At 37.9% G+C, this 19,227-nt stretch overlaps 1 protein-coding gene and 1 pseudogene across 3 annotated transcripts in view; both read left to right on the top strand.

The window, feature by feature from the left end:
- The window catches only part of LGR5 (leucine rich repeat containing G protein-coupled receptor 5), a 127,298-nt gene that overhangs the window by 76,740 nt on the left and 31,331 nt on the right, over positions 1-19,227 (top strand). For all 3 annotated transcript variants that reach the window (XM_069490157.1, XM_069490158.1, XM_069490159.1), the window contains exon 4: positions 9,943-10,014. In XM_069490157.1, the coding sequence (XP_069346258.1) occupies positions 9,943-10,014 (72 nt within the window). The remainder of the gene's footprint in view (positions 1-9,942; positions 10,015-19,227) is intronic.
- On the top strand, positions 9,334-9,457 carry LOC138397645 (U4 spliceosomal RNA; annotated as a pseudogene).

The raw sequence follows: 19,227 nt of genomic DNA on the forward strand, positions 1-19,227 counted from the left end.
AACTAGTAATAGCCTACTGTTGACCAAAAGTCTTGCAGATAACAGAACACCTATGTTGGCCGGGCGCGGTGGCTCACGCCTGTAATCCTAGCACTCTGGGAGGCCGAGGTGGGCGGATCGTTTGAGCTCAGGAGTTCGAGACCAGCCTGAGCAAGAGCGAGACCCCACCTCTACTAAAAATAGAAAGAAATTATATGGACAGCTAAAATATATATAGAGAAAAAATTAGCCGGGCATGGTGGCGCATGCCTGTAGTCCCAGCTACTCGGGAGGCTGAGACAGGAGGATCGCTTGAGCTCAGGAGTTTGAGGTTGCTGTGAGCTAGGCTGACGCCACGGCACTCACTCTAGCCTGGGCAACAGAGTGAGACTCTGTCTCAAAAAAAAAAAAAAAAAAAAAAAAAAGAACACCTATGTTAACACATATGTTGTTTGTTATATGTATTATACTGTATTCTTCCAATACAGTAAGCTAGAAGAAAGAAAATCGTAAGGAAGACAAAATGTATTTACTATTCATTAAGTGGAAGTGGCTCATCATAAAGGTCATCCTTGTCATCTTCATGTTGAGCAGGCTGAGGGAGAGGAAGGGTTGGTCTTGCTGTCTCAGGAGTGGCAGAAGTGGAAGAAAATTCTAATACAAGTGGACCCTCACAGTTCAAACCTGTGTTGTTCAAGGGTCAACTGTATTTCCCTTTGCCTTTGTATTATGAAATGGGGAAGTGTGCCTTCAAAAGCATTTTAATCGCTGAGTCAGCACTATAAATTACTATGATGCTGACATAATGAGACCACAGTTTCAGATTGATTTCAAAGTTTGTTTCCTTATGATGCACTGAGTAAGAATCAGCTAAAAAAATACTATGTTTGTGTTTGACCTGTGAATAGAAGTGGGAAAGCCTAGTGCATAGCAGATACACTGAATAGTTGCTTAATTAAGAAATGCTTATTTTTTGAGAATTGTAAACATGAGTTTTCTTATGTAATGTCCAACTTCCCAATTTATCAGAAAACTTATTATTATTAAACACCTCCTTCCTTTAGTACTCATTGCTTAATTTTCTTTCAGTTTGTTCTGCGTGGAAAAAAAAAAAGTCACCTAGGTAGAGAAAATAGATACTGCAAGTTGAAAATAATACTAGGGAAATTTTATTCCAGGAAAAAAATCCTGATTTTATTTCTTTTCTTTGAGATAAAAGTTATTAACTCTAAAAAAAGCATTTAATATATTTTTGCTTAATAAAAATTACACTTCAGTAGCCTGAGGGATACATAGGTAAAAAAGCAGTTTAATTCAATTTAATATTTTGTTAAAAGTTAAATTCAACAGCAAAACCATTGTTTGATCTGGTTAGGTAATTGGGTTTGGCATCTCTTCCCCTCTTTGGACTTTTTTGCTAATAACAAGTTGTCGTGTTGCCAAACCCTAATGCTAATTCATTATGTGGTAAAATTCTGAGTTGTACTACCAGCTCCAATACATATATCTCCACAAACTCAGCAAAATATTAACCACTTAAAATACATCACAAAAGTCAAGTTTAGATAAAACAACTAAAGTGATTTTTTTCCAATGTTGAGCTATGTACCACTAAGTATTTTAGATACTTGTCAAATAAATTATACTATAATGAATTATTTTAATTCAGTTAGCAAAATATATATTGGATATATGAGCTAGTGTGTGTGTGTACGTCCAGCCATCATGATTATATTTGAATTATGAATATGTAATATGAATACATAGAAATTAAATAATACAAATATATATGAATTATATGTAAACTAGCTATTATAATTACATAGAATTACAATTTTAAATCCTTGAATTCTCACATATGAATTATTCAAGTTTTTTATGAATTTTTCCACCGTAACATTTTTAAATTTTCTAGTTATACTATTATATATTTCTAATTGTATCGTATTACCATTGAATGTATCTCACAATATACTAAAGACCCATGAAATTAGAGCTGTCATCTGTCCTGGTCACTGGTATGTCTCCAGCTCCTAGAACAGTTCCTGACTCATAGTAGACACTCAATTGTTGTATGAATGATTCAGGCAGATGAACAAAGAAAACTAGGAAGTTCTAGATTTTTCAACTTTTTCTTCATTTTGTATGATGTTGACCAATGCTATATGTTTATTAGTGTAATATCTATTGTATAATGTATTAAACAAAAAAATTGTGCCTTCATATCTGATATGGGCTTCTACTTGCAAGCAGGCTTTATTCACCCAAAATGCTTCTGCACACCCTTTGCTGTTTCCTATGGTGCATTTTGCCTTACTGCTCCAGGAAGCATTGCATTAATCTGATGTAAAAATGAAAATCATAGGTTATCTCTCAAACTTACCATTTAAATGTACCCTTTCCACCAGAAAAAAAAAAAAAAAAAACAATGAAATGTGGCATTTAGACCTTCTCTTTTATCCATTCCCAACTAACCAATGTTTCCTGCCTTCTGTACAGTCAAGGGTTCAGGGAAGCCTGATGAGTGTGATACTCAAAGCGGCATGAAACAAATAATTGCTGGAAATATAAAAGTCAATAAATATGGTTAATGCCCTTGAAGAGCTTATAATATGGTGACAGATTGTGGGACCAAGATAGTGGGATGAAGACAGACAAACAGATCACTTCTGACTCCTGTGGAAAGTGTGTCTAGCGATGGGTACAAGGTACTGTGGAACTACAGAGGTTGGGAAGCATTTAGTTCAGCCTGACAGTTTGGACTGGGCTTTGTAGGAGAGAGCTTTTCCCAGAGAGATGACCCAGGAGATGCATCCTGAAGCACAACTAGGAATTAGCCTCCCACAAAGATGGCTGAGTGAGGGGGCAATATGCACAGAGACACAGAGGCAGGAAAGACCTGGGATGAACAGACAGCCCAAGCAGGTTAGTGCTCGAGCATTCAGAAGATGGAGAGAATTTGAAGAAGAGCCTGGAAAGACAGAAAGGGTTCTGGTTGCGGGGACATATGTCACATCAAAAAATGTGTACATGATTATGTTCTAGGCATAATGAGTAGCCAAGGAAAAGATGTAAGCAAGGGAATGCCATATTTGGATTTTGCAGTTTAGCTAGATCACTGTCAATGTGAGGAGAGTTCAAGAGGAGGAAGACCCTGCCAGGAATTGTGTTCACTCTTCTCTTTGCTTTGATAACATAAAGACTAATACTCAACAAGTGGACTCAAATTGTCAGATATTTTGAAAATATTTTGGTGTTTGTCTTACTCTATTGTTCTGTTATAACAGAATACCACTGGATAATTTGTAAAGAACAGAAATTTATTCTCACAGTTCTGGAGGCTGGGAAGCCCAAGTTCAAGGTGCCAGCATCTTGTAAAGACCGTTCTCTGCTTCCAAGATGGCACCTTGAATACTGAATCCTCCAGAGGAGAAGAATGCTGTGTCCTCACGTTGCAGAAGGTGGAAGGATAAAAAAGGAATGAACTCCCTCCATCAAGCCTTTTTATAATGCCATTAATCCATTTCATAAGATTGTGCTCTAAAGATTTTTAAAGCAATAATGGGGGGACGTGGGGTAAATAAAAAAAAAATGGCTGGGCGCAGTGGCTCATGCCTGTAATCCTAGCATTCTGGGAGGCCAAGGTGGGAGGATCGCTTGAGCCCAGGAGTTTGAGGTTGCTGTGAGCTAGGCTGATGCCAAGGCACTCTAGCCCAGACAACAGAGCAAGACTCTGTCTCAAAAAAAAAAAAAAAAGGCAATAATACAAAGTATTTATAAAGGAAATTTTGTTAATGAAATTCATTGAGATCCCCATGTTTCTTGTTTCTCTACTAATTTAATAATAACATCTCCCAAAAGGCTCCACACAACACTTCCCAAAGGGCCCCATGACCCAACACTGTTGCATTGGCAATTAAGTTTCAACACGAATTTTTGGAGGGGACAAAAATATTCAAAGCACAGCAATGTTAGAGCAATGGTTCTCAACCACAGTGGTTCTGCCTGCTACCAAGTGTTTTGGAAATTTGTAGAGGCATCCTCAGTTGTCCAGATAATTGGAACATAGTAAACTGTCCTGCAATGTACTACACAGCCCATCATAAAAAATTCTCCCTCATCCTATCTGACTGTCCATTCATACCAAATATAAATCAATAATACTACAATGCATAATTGTTCTAAAAGATTTTATAAGAAGTTCTGCATAAGCCTCTTAATTTGTGTAGGAAAAATTAAATGAAATAAATATTTTCTCTCACAATCATTGGATAATTAACTCAGCTCATACATCCTGTCTATTTCTGGTATTGTGAGGTTTCTTACCACATATTCAGTTTGAAATAGTGTCAGCACAGTGGAAGAATTACCTCAAAGGCCACAAAACAAATTAAAAATATATAACCGGGGAAATGTGAAACTTAAAAACAGTTATTAAATTAGGGGAGAAACAAGAAACACAGGGATCTCATTGAATCTTATTAACAAAGTTTGCTTTATAAATATTTTGTATTATTGCCTTTTAAAATTTTTGGAGCATGAGCACACAAGATTTATGTTGTGGGTATTAAATAATGATATATTTATTTGAGAGTGGCCAGCCCATTGCTTTTTTAATCTTATTCTTTCACTCCCTAGCAGGGTCTACCACTCAACTTGTGTGAAAGCAGTTATGTGACTGTTTCTTTTTGCAATTTCACTTCAATTCCCCGCTGCCTATGGAGGGATATGCTCTCCTGGGTCTTTTGAAGTGCTGAAGAATGAATGTTCGCCTCAGCATATTATGGAATTTTGAGACAGGATAAATGTTCTCTATCATGTCTCAACACTATCTTGCCCTAAAACATAGGGAATTATTTTAACACTACTCATCCATAAGAAACACTCATTTGGGAGACAATCCATCCTCATTTGTGAGTGTCACATGTCCTCATTTTCTCCGCTACAACATTTGTAATTTGTCCTGGCATGTTATCTTTATTTTAATAAAGTTATTTCCTTCTTTCCCTGATAATATGTAAGTATGCTCTGTTATTACATATCTTAACTAGTTTCTGTTCTAGTATCCATCTACACCTCTATTCTCATGTTCTTATTCTTGTACACAAGGGCTTCTGATCATATTATGTTTCTCACACTCAGCCTTACCCATTAAAAGTAGAGGCAAGCATCTGACTCATTCATAAAAATGTCTCCTGTGGTAGTCACATGTGAGCATCATGTATAGCGTGGTACACATATCATTTTACTAGAAATTACTTTTCTTATATTTCTCCTTTATAATACAGTTAGGGCAGTACATTGTATTGATCTTTTTCTTTGAAATGTGTGTGAATAGGCTATGTTTTTGTGAATTTCATTTAGGTATAGTAGAAGAAACATTACAAAATATTTGTTATTAAAGGGAGCATTGGATCCAATAGGGGTGAGAGTGCTTGAGGTAAAATGCTGAATGAGATCGACCTGTCCCTACCCTCATGGAAACTCTCTCAAATATTTTACAAAGTCCAAAAGTGGCTGAGGAAAAGAAATAACTAATTGTCTTGTAGCTTGGTGAAAACAATAACATAAGAGTAATATTCATCTGGGTAAAATAAGAGAAAGATAATAGTGATTATTATCACTAAGTCCATTAAGATGGAGACTACAGATGGCAACAGCCATCCTTGGCTAGGGCTGTTTTATATCTGAAATTTTATTATTGTAAGCACTGAAAGATCACTAATATTTAAGATTATTATCCCTGTAAATATTGGCCTTAATAAAAAGAAATAAGTGATTTGGTTCCATATTGCACAATACCAAGTCCAGTGGAATTCTGAACCAGGCTATCCTCAACAAAGGTTCATTTTCTTGTGTGAGCCATTCAGTTAGGGAATGGTTCATCCTCCCACTGCCCAGAACTTAAACCAAAGCCACGTGGATGTGATGGGTGAAACTAACCATAGAAAAGTCACAATTAGCCAGAATTACCCCATTCCCACCTAGACCCAGAATAGAGCTTGATAGTTACTTAATATCTACACAGAGCACAATTTGGCAGAGGAAATACCTATGAATTGAGCTAAATCTCCATTCAACAAGTTATTTCATCTCCCTCCGCTTCACTGTACCTACTCTTATTTAGTCCTGATGGTTTAAAAAAAAAAAAAGATCACCAAAAAATTGTATAGAGTAGCATGAGGATGCTGTACGAAATAGAGAATACTTTGAAGCTCCTCAGGGAAAGAAATTACGAAAATATGAACTCATCCTCTGTCTCTAGAGAAAGCATTTCATTTTCTTTTCTTACCCATATGTGAATGATAAAATGAACTTATAAGTGCCTACACACATACTCAGTCTGTGGTGCATTCTGCTTCAATCCTATGTATTCAGTGAGGAGTATTTTCAAAAGAAATTAGCAGCCATGTCGTGAATGTTTTCTGCTTTAATTGCACTCTGTAGTACTATAAACCCTTTGTTTTGTTTCCCATTGGAATGTCTTAAACAAAAAACAGAATTTTCTAATTAACTCACTGGAGACTTATAAGGATATAATGGAGATAACTTGCTCCTGTTTTGTCATTTGAAAGTAATCAAACAAAAGTTCCTTCTTTAGGGAGAGATCAGGGCCTAAATTGGTTTTTTTACAGTTATAGTTTTGGTGTTTTATTGGTAGAAGTAATTGAAAAATTAGATCACTGGGAGGTATCTTGGGGGTAGCTTTAAAAGTTATCGTTATTAAAGCTCATTTAAGTTTCAGTTTCTGAAGGCAGATATATAACACAACCAAGAAAGCTTACAACTATTCAATGATGGAAAACTATCTAAATATCTCTTATCCTCTACTCCAACTTTTCAGATATTTTAGGAAAACTACATTTTAAGAGTCTCACTGTTTGGTTAGCAAAGTATAGAAGGACAATTGAATGCATACTTTGTACCAGTAATACATTACCTACAAAATTTAGACATCAGTTAAGTCCATTATCTGTATCTTATCATAAATTTATCACAAAACTAATACATTACTTGGAAAACATTTTTGTGAACTGAAAACTAGATAATAGCTTGAAACTGCCTGGAAAAGTGTAAAATAACAGAAAGTTAGACTTTTAATATTTAGGTAAGTTATGCAAAATATGGAACAGAAGTTGCAATTCTCCTAATTTCCTAACTGGCAAGTCAAATGAGAAATCTCCCTAAAACTCAACTGTATTCACAAGAAACCAATACATTTAGGATTCTTGATTTATGAAATTTTACTTGAATCCAAATTTAACATAATGAAATTAGTGGAGTAGAACTATTGGAATACAAATGACATAATTATGTCCCCTAGAAAACAGAATCTCAGGCATGGTGAGAAAAGTGTAAATTTTATGATCAAATATTTTTCATTATCTTGTTTGTATATGAGCACATATTTGTATATATAAAATTTTTATAAACACTTTCATGTTTTAATGCTCAAACACCTTTTCAATCAATTAATGTTATTCCCATTATACAGTTAAAAGACCAAAGGTCAGGGAGGTGAAGTGGGTTTGCTTACCAAAACTAAAAACTTAGGTCTTATCTCCACTTGGAGATAAGACCTCCGCTCCAGCATAGCGCTTCCTCAAGTTCAGGTGAAAATATTCTGTTAGAACTTGAAGGTGCTGACTCGGGAAGGGGGTGGGGAAGGGAGGGATATATACCTCATGATGGGTGCAATGCGCACGACCTGGGGAACAGACACGCCTGGAGCTCTGACTTGGGGGGAAAGGCGGTACAGGAGCAACGTATGTAACCTGCAATTCTGTATCCCCCATAACAAGATAAAATAAAAAAAAAAATATTCTGTTAGAAATATTTAGAACAATGGCACGTGCCTGTAGTCCCAGCTACTCAGGAGGCTGAGGTGGGAGGGTCCCTCAAGCTCAGGAGTTCAAGTTCAACCTCGGCAACAAAAAAGAGACATTGTCTCTAAAAAAAGTAAAATAAAAAATTTAAAAAATGAATATTTAGTATAGCATAGGGTGGTTCTCAGTGTGTGGTACCTTGCTCAGCAGTATTGGCATCACCTGGGAGCTTGTTAGAAGTGCAAATTTTCTGGCGCCTACCCAGACCGACTGACCCGGAAACTTTGGGGCTGGAGCTCAACAATTTGTGTTTTTTCAAGCCTTCCAGTGGATTCTGATGAACCTTAAAGTTTGACAACCACTGGCATAGAGTTTTCTTTTTCTTTGACTCATTAATTAAAATGTCCCATCCAGTACAAAAATCATGAGTTTTGAGAAAAGATTTATAAATGTATATAGAAAGGGCCAACCTTTATTGAATGCTTACCACGTGGCAGGTATTGTTCTAGGAACTTTCACTCTTGAATCATCACAATAAGCCCTGTGAGATCACTGATCATTAAGGCATGGAGAAATTGGGTTATTTCCCTGAGGCTACACCACTAGTGGCAAAGAAGGGGTGATCAGATTTGAGAACCCATGCTCTTAACCATACCGTAAGCACACAAGCTGAGAATTTATACACAAAGCAAATATTCCTCAGGAGAATGCTGCGTGGTGCGCTGGAACATACACTAAGCTTTGGAATTAGACATTCCTGGGGTTGAATCCTTAACTAGCCAACTAATGAAGAGAAGCTTCCATTGTAGAGATGAGAGTTGTTACAAAAATCCAAATATAAGTTGCTAACCTAATAAGTAGAAATATTTCTTTAAAATTTCTGCTTTCCTAAAATAGTCTTCTGCCTCAGGCTTACATGGACCATGAAATACTGGGGGGAAAAAATGTGCTGCAGAGAAATTTTGTGTTATAAAATTTATAAATAAGGTAGCCAAATATAAGAAATCTAATGGGAATTTTTTTTCAAGCTATTTCCCCACTAACAAGGATATATTTTTATTTCACTGTTGCCAGGTGTTTCCATTCCATAGTCCCCATACTCTGAAAAAACTGTTCAACCTAGGAGAGCGAAAGCACAAATACTTCACAAAAAGAATTTAATTCATATCAAAATACAGGCATGCACAAGCAGGGAGAAGATCTTTAATAGCTTCCTACTTCTATCTTATTTCCATTCGGTCTAATCTATGCAGCCACCAGAATGATTCTTTAAAAACATAAATATTAAGAGCATGTCATTTCCCTACTTAAACCTTTCAACAGCGGTTTCTCATCACATTTAAAATAAGGTCTTACCGCCTGCAAGGTCATCAGCAGTCCCCAACCTTTTTGACACCAGGGACGGTTTTCATGGAAGACAATTTTTCCACGGATGGAGTGGGGATGATTTTGGGATGATTTGAGCACATTACATTTATTGTGCACTTTATTTCTATTATTATTATTACATTGGAACATACAATGACATAGCTTTGCGCAGTGGCAGTATCGTGGCCAATGAGGTTTGTCCAAGACGTAATTATTGCTAATTGAAAACTTTTCCCAACGCCCTGCCACGACAACTTGCAATATAATGAAATAATTATACAACTCACCATAGGTTGGGGACCCCTGCATGAGATAGCATCATATCCTCTCCCAGCCTCTTGCCCTCACTCAGTCCTCTCCAGTCACCATGGGTTCTTTGCTGCTCCCTCCACTGTCAAGCAAGCTCCCTCCAGCCTCTGGCCCTTTGCACTTGCTCTTCCCTCTTCCTCAGTAACTCTTCCCAGATGTTCATAATGATTTACTCCCTGACTTCATTCTGGTCCCTACTCAAATATCGCCTTTTCAGAGAGACCTTCCCTGACCACATTTAAAATAAAAATCTCACCCCCTGTTACCATCAATCTCTAATCCATGTTTTGATTTTTATACATAGTACTTATCACTTGTCTCATGTTATGCATTCGTTTATTTTTAATTATCTGCACTCCCCACAGGAATTTAAGCTCCCCAAAAGGCAAGACTGTCTAATGCTGCACAGTTTTTCTGACATCTTTCTTTAAAATTTTTCTTTATTTCTTTTAACATACAGTATGCTGCAGAATAATCAGCTAAGACAGGTACCCACAGAAGCTCTACAGAACTTGAGAAGCCTTCAATCCCTGTAAGTACAGTTGAAATTGCAAAATGTATTTAAAGATCAATTTGGGAAAGAGCATCAAAATGTCCAGTTGACCATTTCAGTATGTTCCTCGGTTGGGGCACATACCTGAGTAAATTGTTAGTGAGAGTCTATTAGAGCAACAATTCTCCATGTCCTTGTTAAGCAATATGTATGAAAGGGACCAGTGTTGGAGTTTGGGGTTTCAGGGCAGAGATTTAATACAACACCTGCAGTCAAAAGCTCTACTTTCAGGATTTTGCCCTACATTTCGCTGTGCTATTTTTGTTCCTGAATTCAAATCAGAAATAATGCTTTCCTTTTAGCTAGAAAAATGAATGCCAGAATCTAGAAATCTTGGCATCTTCAATTTATTTTGTTTTTAGATTATCTGAGCTGCCTTGTAATCAAGTGTTTTGGAGTCAAAGACTTAATTTTTTAAGTCCTGTATATACATTAGGGATGATCAAATCAGGAGACTAAGATCTACTGATATATCCTGAAGCCCTACTTCACCAGTTTACAAACCAAGAGCCTCCCCATCACTGCACACAGGTGTACAAACATAGGTATAAACAAGCTCACAGATACACACATATCATAGATTCACATACCACACACACACACACACACACACACACACACACAGGCAAACATGCCCAGAAGTGGTGCTGGTGTTCCGCACTCTGAATCTACAACTGTACCATCAGTAGTCCCCCGCCACCACCCCACATACATACTGATTTAAAACCTCTGAATAAATAAATATTAATGATTTCTCACAAAAAGAACATTCTCACCAGTGAGTTGTTCTGGAACTTGGATTGTAAGCAGTCAGTTGCAGTGATTACTTGGCAAGTCTATGCTGGTATTTTTTTCAGTAAATCTTCCTCTCATCAGAATGTATGTGTTTACAATATATTGCATGATTCCCGATATACACACGTGCGATGTATGCTCTAATTTTACTTACACTAGAGGTCCTCATCTGTCAAACAAAATACTGGTTTCTGGTCTTGAATGATGAGAGAGAGAGAATTGCATAAAAAGAGCAAATAAATATTACAGACTCTAGTTGAAAATTGTTGTAAAGGATCCATTGGTTAGTAATTACATATAGTGTGCTTAGTGCCTTTGACTGAGGTGACATAAGAGAAGGAGGACCGTGAGATCTGAAGATGATACTTTCGTCCTTTGATCTTTTTTTTTTTAAATGAAAGAAAATCTGTGCTTGAGATCATTTTAAGCCTTTTACTCCAGTCAAACAAAGTGACTTCCTAGGTTTTCACCAGCCTATAGATAAACAAACCCACAAGGGCCCCTTTGTGGCATGGGATAGGTCTGTCGCATTTTCAGGAGCTCCTTAATGACATGACAGTATCGCTCCTCCTTTGTTGCACAAGCCTTTACCTGAAGGAAAGAAGCAGCAGCCAGAGAAGCAAAACAGCCTCAACTCAGGTTGTCTGTGTACGGGCACAGGGATCTCGTGGCTAAATGGAAATCGAGATAATGGCAGTGGCCAATAGGAACTTTAAAACAGCTGCGAGGCAGGCAGTAGATAGAAGGATAAGAGTTTGTAACCAAAAGCCACTATCAGCTGAAAGAAGATCACAAACAGAACACAAACAGAAGTGAACTCTTTGAGGAAGAGAAAACCATGAATCTTTTGTTCACTCAAACTGGGTGGTGCCCCTCTGATAAAGGTGTTCAGATTTAGTTTCTTACCATCTAGTTACTGTTCACCAGGTGTCTCTTGCATTTGGTTTCTAGTTCACAAAAAGAATTACGTTTTGAAACTTTATAAATATGTGTTCCCTGTGAAAAGGTCAAGGTTAACTTTCTAGTTTGACACTACATCCAAACAGAAGCATCTAGATGGATACTCGGCCCCAGCTCACACTTGATTGTATCAGCTGGGTTGTGCAATGTTTGCCAGGGGTCCCTCTGCCCAGAGTACAGACAGATCAGTGTGAGGTGTTGAATGTTGGCAATGTGTGCTGACATGCCATTTTTTCTCACTGATATTTTTTGTGCTGCTTTGATACAAGAATTAAAAGTTGTCAAAAAGCATAATAAATATAGTCTTAACCACCAACACTGCAGATACTGTATTGTACCAACTGAAGGAGCCTCTCTCCCTGGGTACACGTTAGGCCAGTCTGGAGGTTTGGGGCTCAGTGAGCCCCTTTAAAGATTTACTGATGTCCTGGATTTAAAGTATTTACTTGCATTTATCCTGCTTCCATTAAGCAGTTCCAAAAATAAAAGCATTAGTTTTGAGTTTAATGGTCATTACAAACATGCATTCCTTAACCATGCTTCAGTCATTTTCGAAGCCATTTGTGTGTCCATCGTCAGTGAGAGTAACGCTGAGGGTGGGACTCAGTCTCATCCATGCAGCTGACACCTGGAAGTCTCCATTCAGTTGCCCATCTCTTCTTGGACTAGAGTCAACCTTTACTATTCACTTAGCATTTGTTTCTACATGGCTTTTTTTTTCACCCTCTTGAATTCACTCTATTTTTCTCCACTTCATTAATTTTTTTGCATTATACATTCACTCTTTAAGAAGCACTCTGCACTGGACAGGGTTTGTGTGCTCATTGCCCCTATGTATACCTGGCCTTGTAACTTCTACAGTGGGGCTTCTCGATGTTGGCTGCAAATAAGAATCATCTGGAAAGTCCCAAAGTCTAGGTGCACCCCAGAACAATTAAAATCAGAATCTCTGAGGGTAGGATCCAAGCACCAGTGTTTTCTTGCTGGCTTAATTGTATAGTTAAGTATTTCCTAAAGTGAAAATTAGGAAAAACTAGTGTCCTGCAGCATTCCTTCAGATGATCTGCAAACTATTCTCCTAAACTCTTTTCAAACTTGAAATAGTAACAAAATCCATACTTTGCATTCTAGTATAAGCTAATTATGTACTTAGAATATGAGTCAGGCATTGCCTTGTATTTAATTGAAAACAGCTCACATCTGCCTATTAATTCTACTGATTACCTAGGGTAGACAGAGTGAAGAGGCCACTGCTCCAGCTGTCACCCTGCTATTCAAATACGGTCCATGCACCAGCAGTGTCAGCACCACCTGACACATACAGAACCTTAGGCCTCAGCTGGGTCTCACTTAATAAGAATCTTTATTTAACAAAATCCTAGGTGATTTGTATACAAAATGGATTTGAGAAATTAAAATTTTAGTGTTCTATGACACTAACAAAGTGGTCTACAAACCAAAAATGGTTGAGAACTACTGAAATAAATCATTTGCATTCTCAGCTCCACCCATATAGACTTGGCTGCATTGAATAAAGTTTAAGAAACTTGATATATTGAAAATTGGTAACATTGCTATGAGGAAGAAACAAAATGGAACTCATGTTTCAAGGGATGTAATTTTCCACTTATTCCACATATACAAAAGACTTTTTTTTTGTTCATAAACAAAATACATAGGTACATTTGTGTTCTTTTAACCCTCTTGATGCTAACAGACCGCTCAGCTGAAGAATAAGAGCCAAGGCCTATGAGCACAGGCCCGGCAGCCCAGAACCTGCCCCTGTACAGTATGTACATTTGGCTTCTGACATGGCAATGACTGCCCAGACACCAGTTGGATTTTGTAATGTAATCAAGTATAACCTAATTTCCTTTCTGTTTTTTGGAAGGGAATACGAAATGTAATCAAAATTCACAGTGAGTTATATTTCACCAAGAAACTTTTGCCTTATAGACATTTGAAGACGAGGGTTAGATTACAGTGATTTGATAGAAACTCAGAACTTAACCCTCCCATACCCTCACACCTTTCTATTAATAATTAAGAAATCAACCTATAAAAAAATCATTGCTTCATTTGTGATGGTCATTCATGAATTTCAAGCAATTCTCTGTCATTGTGAAATTCAAGAGGACCAGAGAGAATTACCTATTCATGTTTGTCCGGTTAAGCAGAGTAATTTTTTTAATATATGTTGCTGTTCAAGTCCGAACGAATGAAGCTAACTGTGGAATATGCACAATCATAAAGATAATAGGTTGGAAAAAAAATGAAAGGAGAATTAAACATATCTTTATTATTGTCTCTATTCTCCAATTGGCTAATATTCATCTTCAAGGTATAAGACTATATTTTACAACTCAAGAATAATGTATAATTCCTACCTAGCACGTGATCTTACTGTGATATCATCTTTAGGGCTATAGAACCCACCCCTGGACCCTGTGATATGTCAATAATTTCACCTGGTCTCTTCAAGTTTTTTGCTAATAGTGGTCAAAAACTAAAATAAAAGACAGTAAGCAAGAGCCACAAATGAGGAGAAAGAAGTAGGGCTCACAATGCAGAGCAGAAAGCGCCTAGACCCAGTAGTGGTTTTCTCCTATTAATATCTATGAGCCTATTGGGTTTCAGACCGGGAGGGATATAGAATGGGAAGGAAGTAACAGAAGACAAGGAAGTGTAAGCAGACGAAAAGAAAGGAAGGTGAGGTAATCAAGAGGATAAGATTAAAGGATCAAAGAGGTTTAAAAAAAGTAGTGGTTTTAGATTTGGTAACATTATTCCCTCCACTAAAATAGTCTCCAGAAAGAGAAGTCACAAGCCTGCACAATAAAAAAGCACTGTGGTGTTAGTTTGTTTTGCTTTTTTAATGAAAGTGCCCACCTATTAGGTAGATATTGGGATGGAGGTGGACTGAGAAGTTGTAGAGGCCAAAGAGTTTGTCTATCGGACAGTGAAGAGTTCGTTTCATGGCCCCACATGAAAATCAGCAGCCAGCGAATTCTTATGAGAAGGAAAAGTTTTGCCCTGCCACCCGCCCAATTTAAACATTATTTTCAGAGGCAAAGCCCTTTCTACGCACTGATTATAAGAAGAGAGAGCTAAAATTGGAGTGTGGTCCTCAGAATCACATATGGGGGGGTGGGGAAGTGCATACTTCATGCAAGACTCCATGCATGAAAGGTTCTTTCATCAGGCTGCCTGCCAGCGCCGTGCTAAGTCACATACGTGGCAGTCATTCCAGGTAGATAAAGAGAACATGGGTGTTAAGGAATGAGAAGTAAAATAAAGTTTTTGAAAGCTTGTGATATAAAATGAGGGTTAACTTTAGAAAGTAGATTGGACTCTCTGGAGAAGCTAAAGGGATGACAGCCATGCAAGTGGGGCACAAGTTAGCTCCTTTTCAGGATAGATGGGGTCTGTGATGAATTGTGGAAAGACACATAAGGAAAGCAGTAGAGAATGAGGACACCGCAAAGACAAAATCAGAATGTGGAACTGATTAAATGCCCATGATTATAAAAGCTGCAGCTGCCAGTATTGGTGAAGCACTTTTACCTGCATCATCCCACTTCATCCCCACAGCAACCAGGGGGTGTGGGCGCTGTGATTAGCCCTTAGCGATGAGGAAGCAAAAGGCTCAGAGAGGTCAACTGACCTTCCCGACGTCAGATGGCTTGCGATGGAGTCAGGCTAGAGGTGAGTCTGGGATAAGAACTCTGGGCGGTCAGATTCCAGAATCTGCCCGTTTCACCACCTCATTATCTTCCCTCCCTCAGAGAATCCCCGCAGAGAATGGCCACTGAAGAGAAGGAAAGGCCTGACAGAAACTCATATTACCTGTAGACATGTGATTATGAAGGTTCACAAAAACAAAGGACAGTTGTAATGCTGCAGGACAGAAATACGTAAATTACAGAACAGAAGGAAATAGTATTACTGTGTGGGCCAGCCTGCCTTTTTGTAGCGTTTCCCTATGCATTGGTTGTCTGATCCTTCATTATCTGTGAGGTAGAAATTGTCTCCACTTTCCTGATGAGGAAATTATAGGTGAGAAAGTTGAGGATACCTTGCCCCTGTTGCAAAGGTAAGAGATGACCAGACAAAGACAATAGAGAACATTCCAGACAGAGGGAACCACATATGCAATACCTTGTAGTGGGGTCAGGGGGAACCTGGTCCATCAAGGGACAAAGAGCAGGTCAGTGTGGCTGAAGCAAGAGGAGCCTAGTAAGGCATGTGGGGGCCAGACCACTTGAAAGCCATTTGGAACACGTCAGGGATTTCAGTCCTTATTGCAAAAGCAATGGGAATCCACTGGAGGGTTTTAAGCAGGAGGTGGGGGGTGATCAGATCTGTGTTATTGAAATAATCTAGGAGAGAAAGAGGAACTTTGCCAGGGTAGGGGCCGTGGAGATGAAGAAAGGGAGATGGATTTGAGAAATATTTAAGTGATGAAATTACCAGTGTTTGGTAATGAACTGGCTATGAAGAATGAAAGAGAAGGAGGTATCAAGAATTATTTCTAAGTTTCTGGTTTATACAAACATGTACTTAATAAAACCAATCACTGAGACAAGAAACACTGGTAGAAGACTACACATATTTGGGGAGTGTGTGGATGTGAGATAATGAGTTTGATCTCAAACACCTGTGTTTGAGGAGGCACAACTAAGTGGAGATGTCACTTAATTTGAAATCCATATCTGGACTGAAAAAAGTAAAATCTAGGTTAGGTTCCCCTACTATGCATTTCTCTTCACCTAATACTTTATTATAATGATTTATTTGTATGACTACCCTTTAGAAAATGTGTTCCATAAGGGTTGGAACCAAGTCTGCCTGGTTTACTGCTAGATCTCCAGCACCAGGTATGGTACCTAGGACAAAGAAAGCACTCAGGAAATACTTGTTGATCTGAACTGATGCCTCGAACTCTACGTGTGGTTCTGGACAGCTACTCAGGATCAGCTCATCTTCCCCAGTGTGACTGTAACCTGCATTCATTCATCTCCCAGGCTCCAAACTCTTCTCTCTGTACCCTGACTCTTCCACATGCCTTTTCTGGGCTGAGAGTTGGACCTAGTGGCTCCTGCAGAGATTTTGGAGTTGATCTATCTACCAAAATGAGTTTTCCCATTGTCTCAGCTTAGGATTCCCTCTTTCAAGGGTAGGGCTCAGGAAGAACTATGATGTAAAATCTTAGAAGGTTGATGAGCTTTGGATAGGCAGGGGAATTACTGTGGGAAAGAGCTAGAAAGAAGACTCAATTGGGACAGAGAAATAAGAGAAAAGTTTGGCCACATAAGGTGGATGGAGAGCTTTGAATATCAGAATGGAAAGTTTGGGAATGGTAATGTGGAAGAACTGTAGATTCCTAACAGGGGAATGACATAGAGTGCAATTTCAAGAAGATTAATCAGGCAGCAGCCTACAGGATAAATTGAAGAGATAAGAGATCAAAGGCAAAAGGACCAGCTCAGAGGCTGTTACAGTAATGCAGGTGTGAAGAGATAAGAGAATTAACTAGACAGTGGAAATGGAGAGTCTGGGAGGTGAAGATAAATGGAGAGAACTTGGTGAATGATTGGCTGGAAAGCAATGGAAGGTTCAAAACTGACCCATAGATTTCAAACGCTGGTGGTGGTACTTGGAAAACTACTGGTGTCCCTGACAAAAAGAGGGTCTTTGTTTTCTATGGGGAAAAATAAAACTAGAGCGGTTACTGCTCACGTTACTTTGGCTATAGATCTCCTTGTTACAAAATTCACAATGGTGGTGACCTCTGAGAAACTGAACAACTTAATATAATTGAACTTTAAAATATATTTCTCAGTGGAGTTTTACACTCCTCAATAGTGCCAGAGAGACAGAGGTTTGGTTCCTTTAGTCACTTTTCATCTGGCTTCTAGTCAAGACAGCTGAATAGTCTCTAAATTATTACACTTCAATGAATCCATAGACTTTATCTCTCTTCAAGCTGGAGAGATGATAAAAATTTGTTTTTACCTTTTCAGAGGTAAATCTAAAGCCAGGATTTAAGTTTACCAGTAAATAAGATGGAGAATAGAAAAACAGAAGCAGAAATGTTCCGTAAAAGCAATCATGTTATTTGCGTGAATTCATATGCTAAATATCTTCCTAGATATTAATGTGGAATCCCACATTGTGATCACTCCAGAACTATTTAAAAACAACCACAACAGCAAAAGTGACTCTGATGTTATGGTGAAGAATTTATATAAATCACTATGAATTCAATCTGTGATATCTTGACAGTATTATAACAAAGATCTTGTGACAAATTCAGCTCCAACGATCCGCTGATTCCAGTGCAATAAAATTTCAAAGCAGTAAAATTTCATCATAACACCAAAACTGATGTACTTTGTTAAATTATATTATATACAGACTTGGAATTACATGCTTTTTATTATATTGAAAAAGTAAAATATTAACTGAGAATGCTTTTATTTCTTAAAACCTATAAATGAACCAAATCTGTATGGTTTTTCAACTATTCATGACTTATTCAAAATGATCTCACAAAATGTCCAAGTGTATGTTCTGTATAAGAGGGGTGGTCACTTCTTTAAAACTTAAGAAGGAAAAATGTTCACCCAAATATTATATAGCAACATCAGTCATGAAAATGCATTGCTTCATGATTCTGTTTATTGTAAGAATCCCCATAAGCTGTACTAAGCAGCTGCAACATTCTTCTCACTTTTAGCTTTGTTTTTTCCAGGTTATTCATGTTAATAATTGACACTGTTACAGTCATCTCAGATATGGAATTAGCCAAGATCAATGGCTTATCTTTTGACTAACGCTTTCTTCCTTGTAGTTAATGGCTCATCAAAGACATTCTCAAACAAACATACAGGTTTGTGTGATACATTGGCAAGGTGTTATATACAAGATAACATATAAAAGGCCATTTTCTGAAACAATCGCAAGAGTAATCTCATAAATTCTCTAATCCTTACAATAATGCCATTTATAAACTGAAAATTCCTTTGGGAGTATGGAGTGTATTAGCAAAATGTCTCTTTTCAAAGAGAAATTTGCATAATTAACCCTTTATAAATAAAGACATTAGGAAGAAAACTTTTTTTTTAATATTTAAAAATTTTTTTAGAGGCTGGGTCTCACTCTGTCACCCAGGCTGGAGTGCAGTGACGTGATTACAGCTCACTGCAAACCTCAAAATCCTGGGTTCAAGTGATGGTCCCACCTTAGCTTCCCAAGTAGCTGAGACTATAGGTGCACACCACCACACCTAGCTAAATTTTTAAGAGATGGGGTCTCACTACGTTGCCCAGGCTGGTCTCGAACTCCTGGCCTCAAGCAATTCTCCTGCCTTGGCCACCCAAAGCATTTGGATTTCTACTGTGCCCAGCAGAAAGGAAACTTTAAACACACCAAAAA

The sequence above is a fragment of the Eulemur rufifrons genome, chromosome 16 (genome assembly GCF_041146395.1).
Source record: "Eulemur rufifrons isolate Redbay chromosome 16, OSU_ERuf_1, whole genome shotgun sequence".
Taxonomy (NCBI): Eukaryota; Metazoa; Chordata; class Mammalia; order Primates; family Lemuridae; genus Eulemur; species Eulemur rufifrons.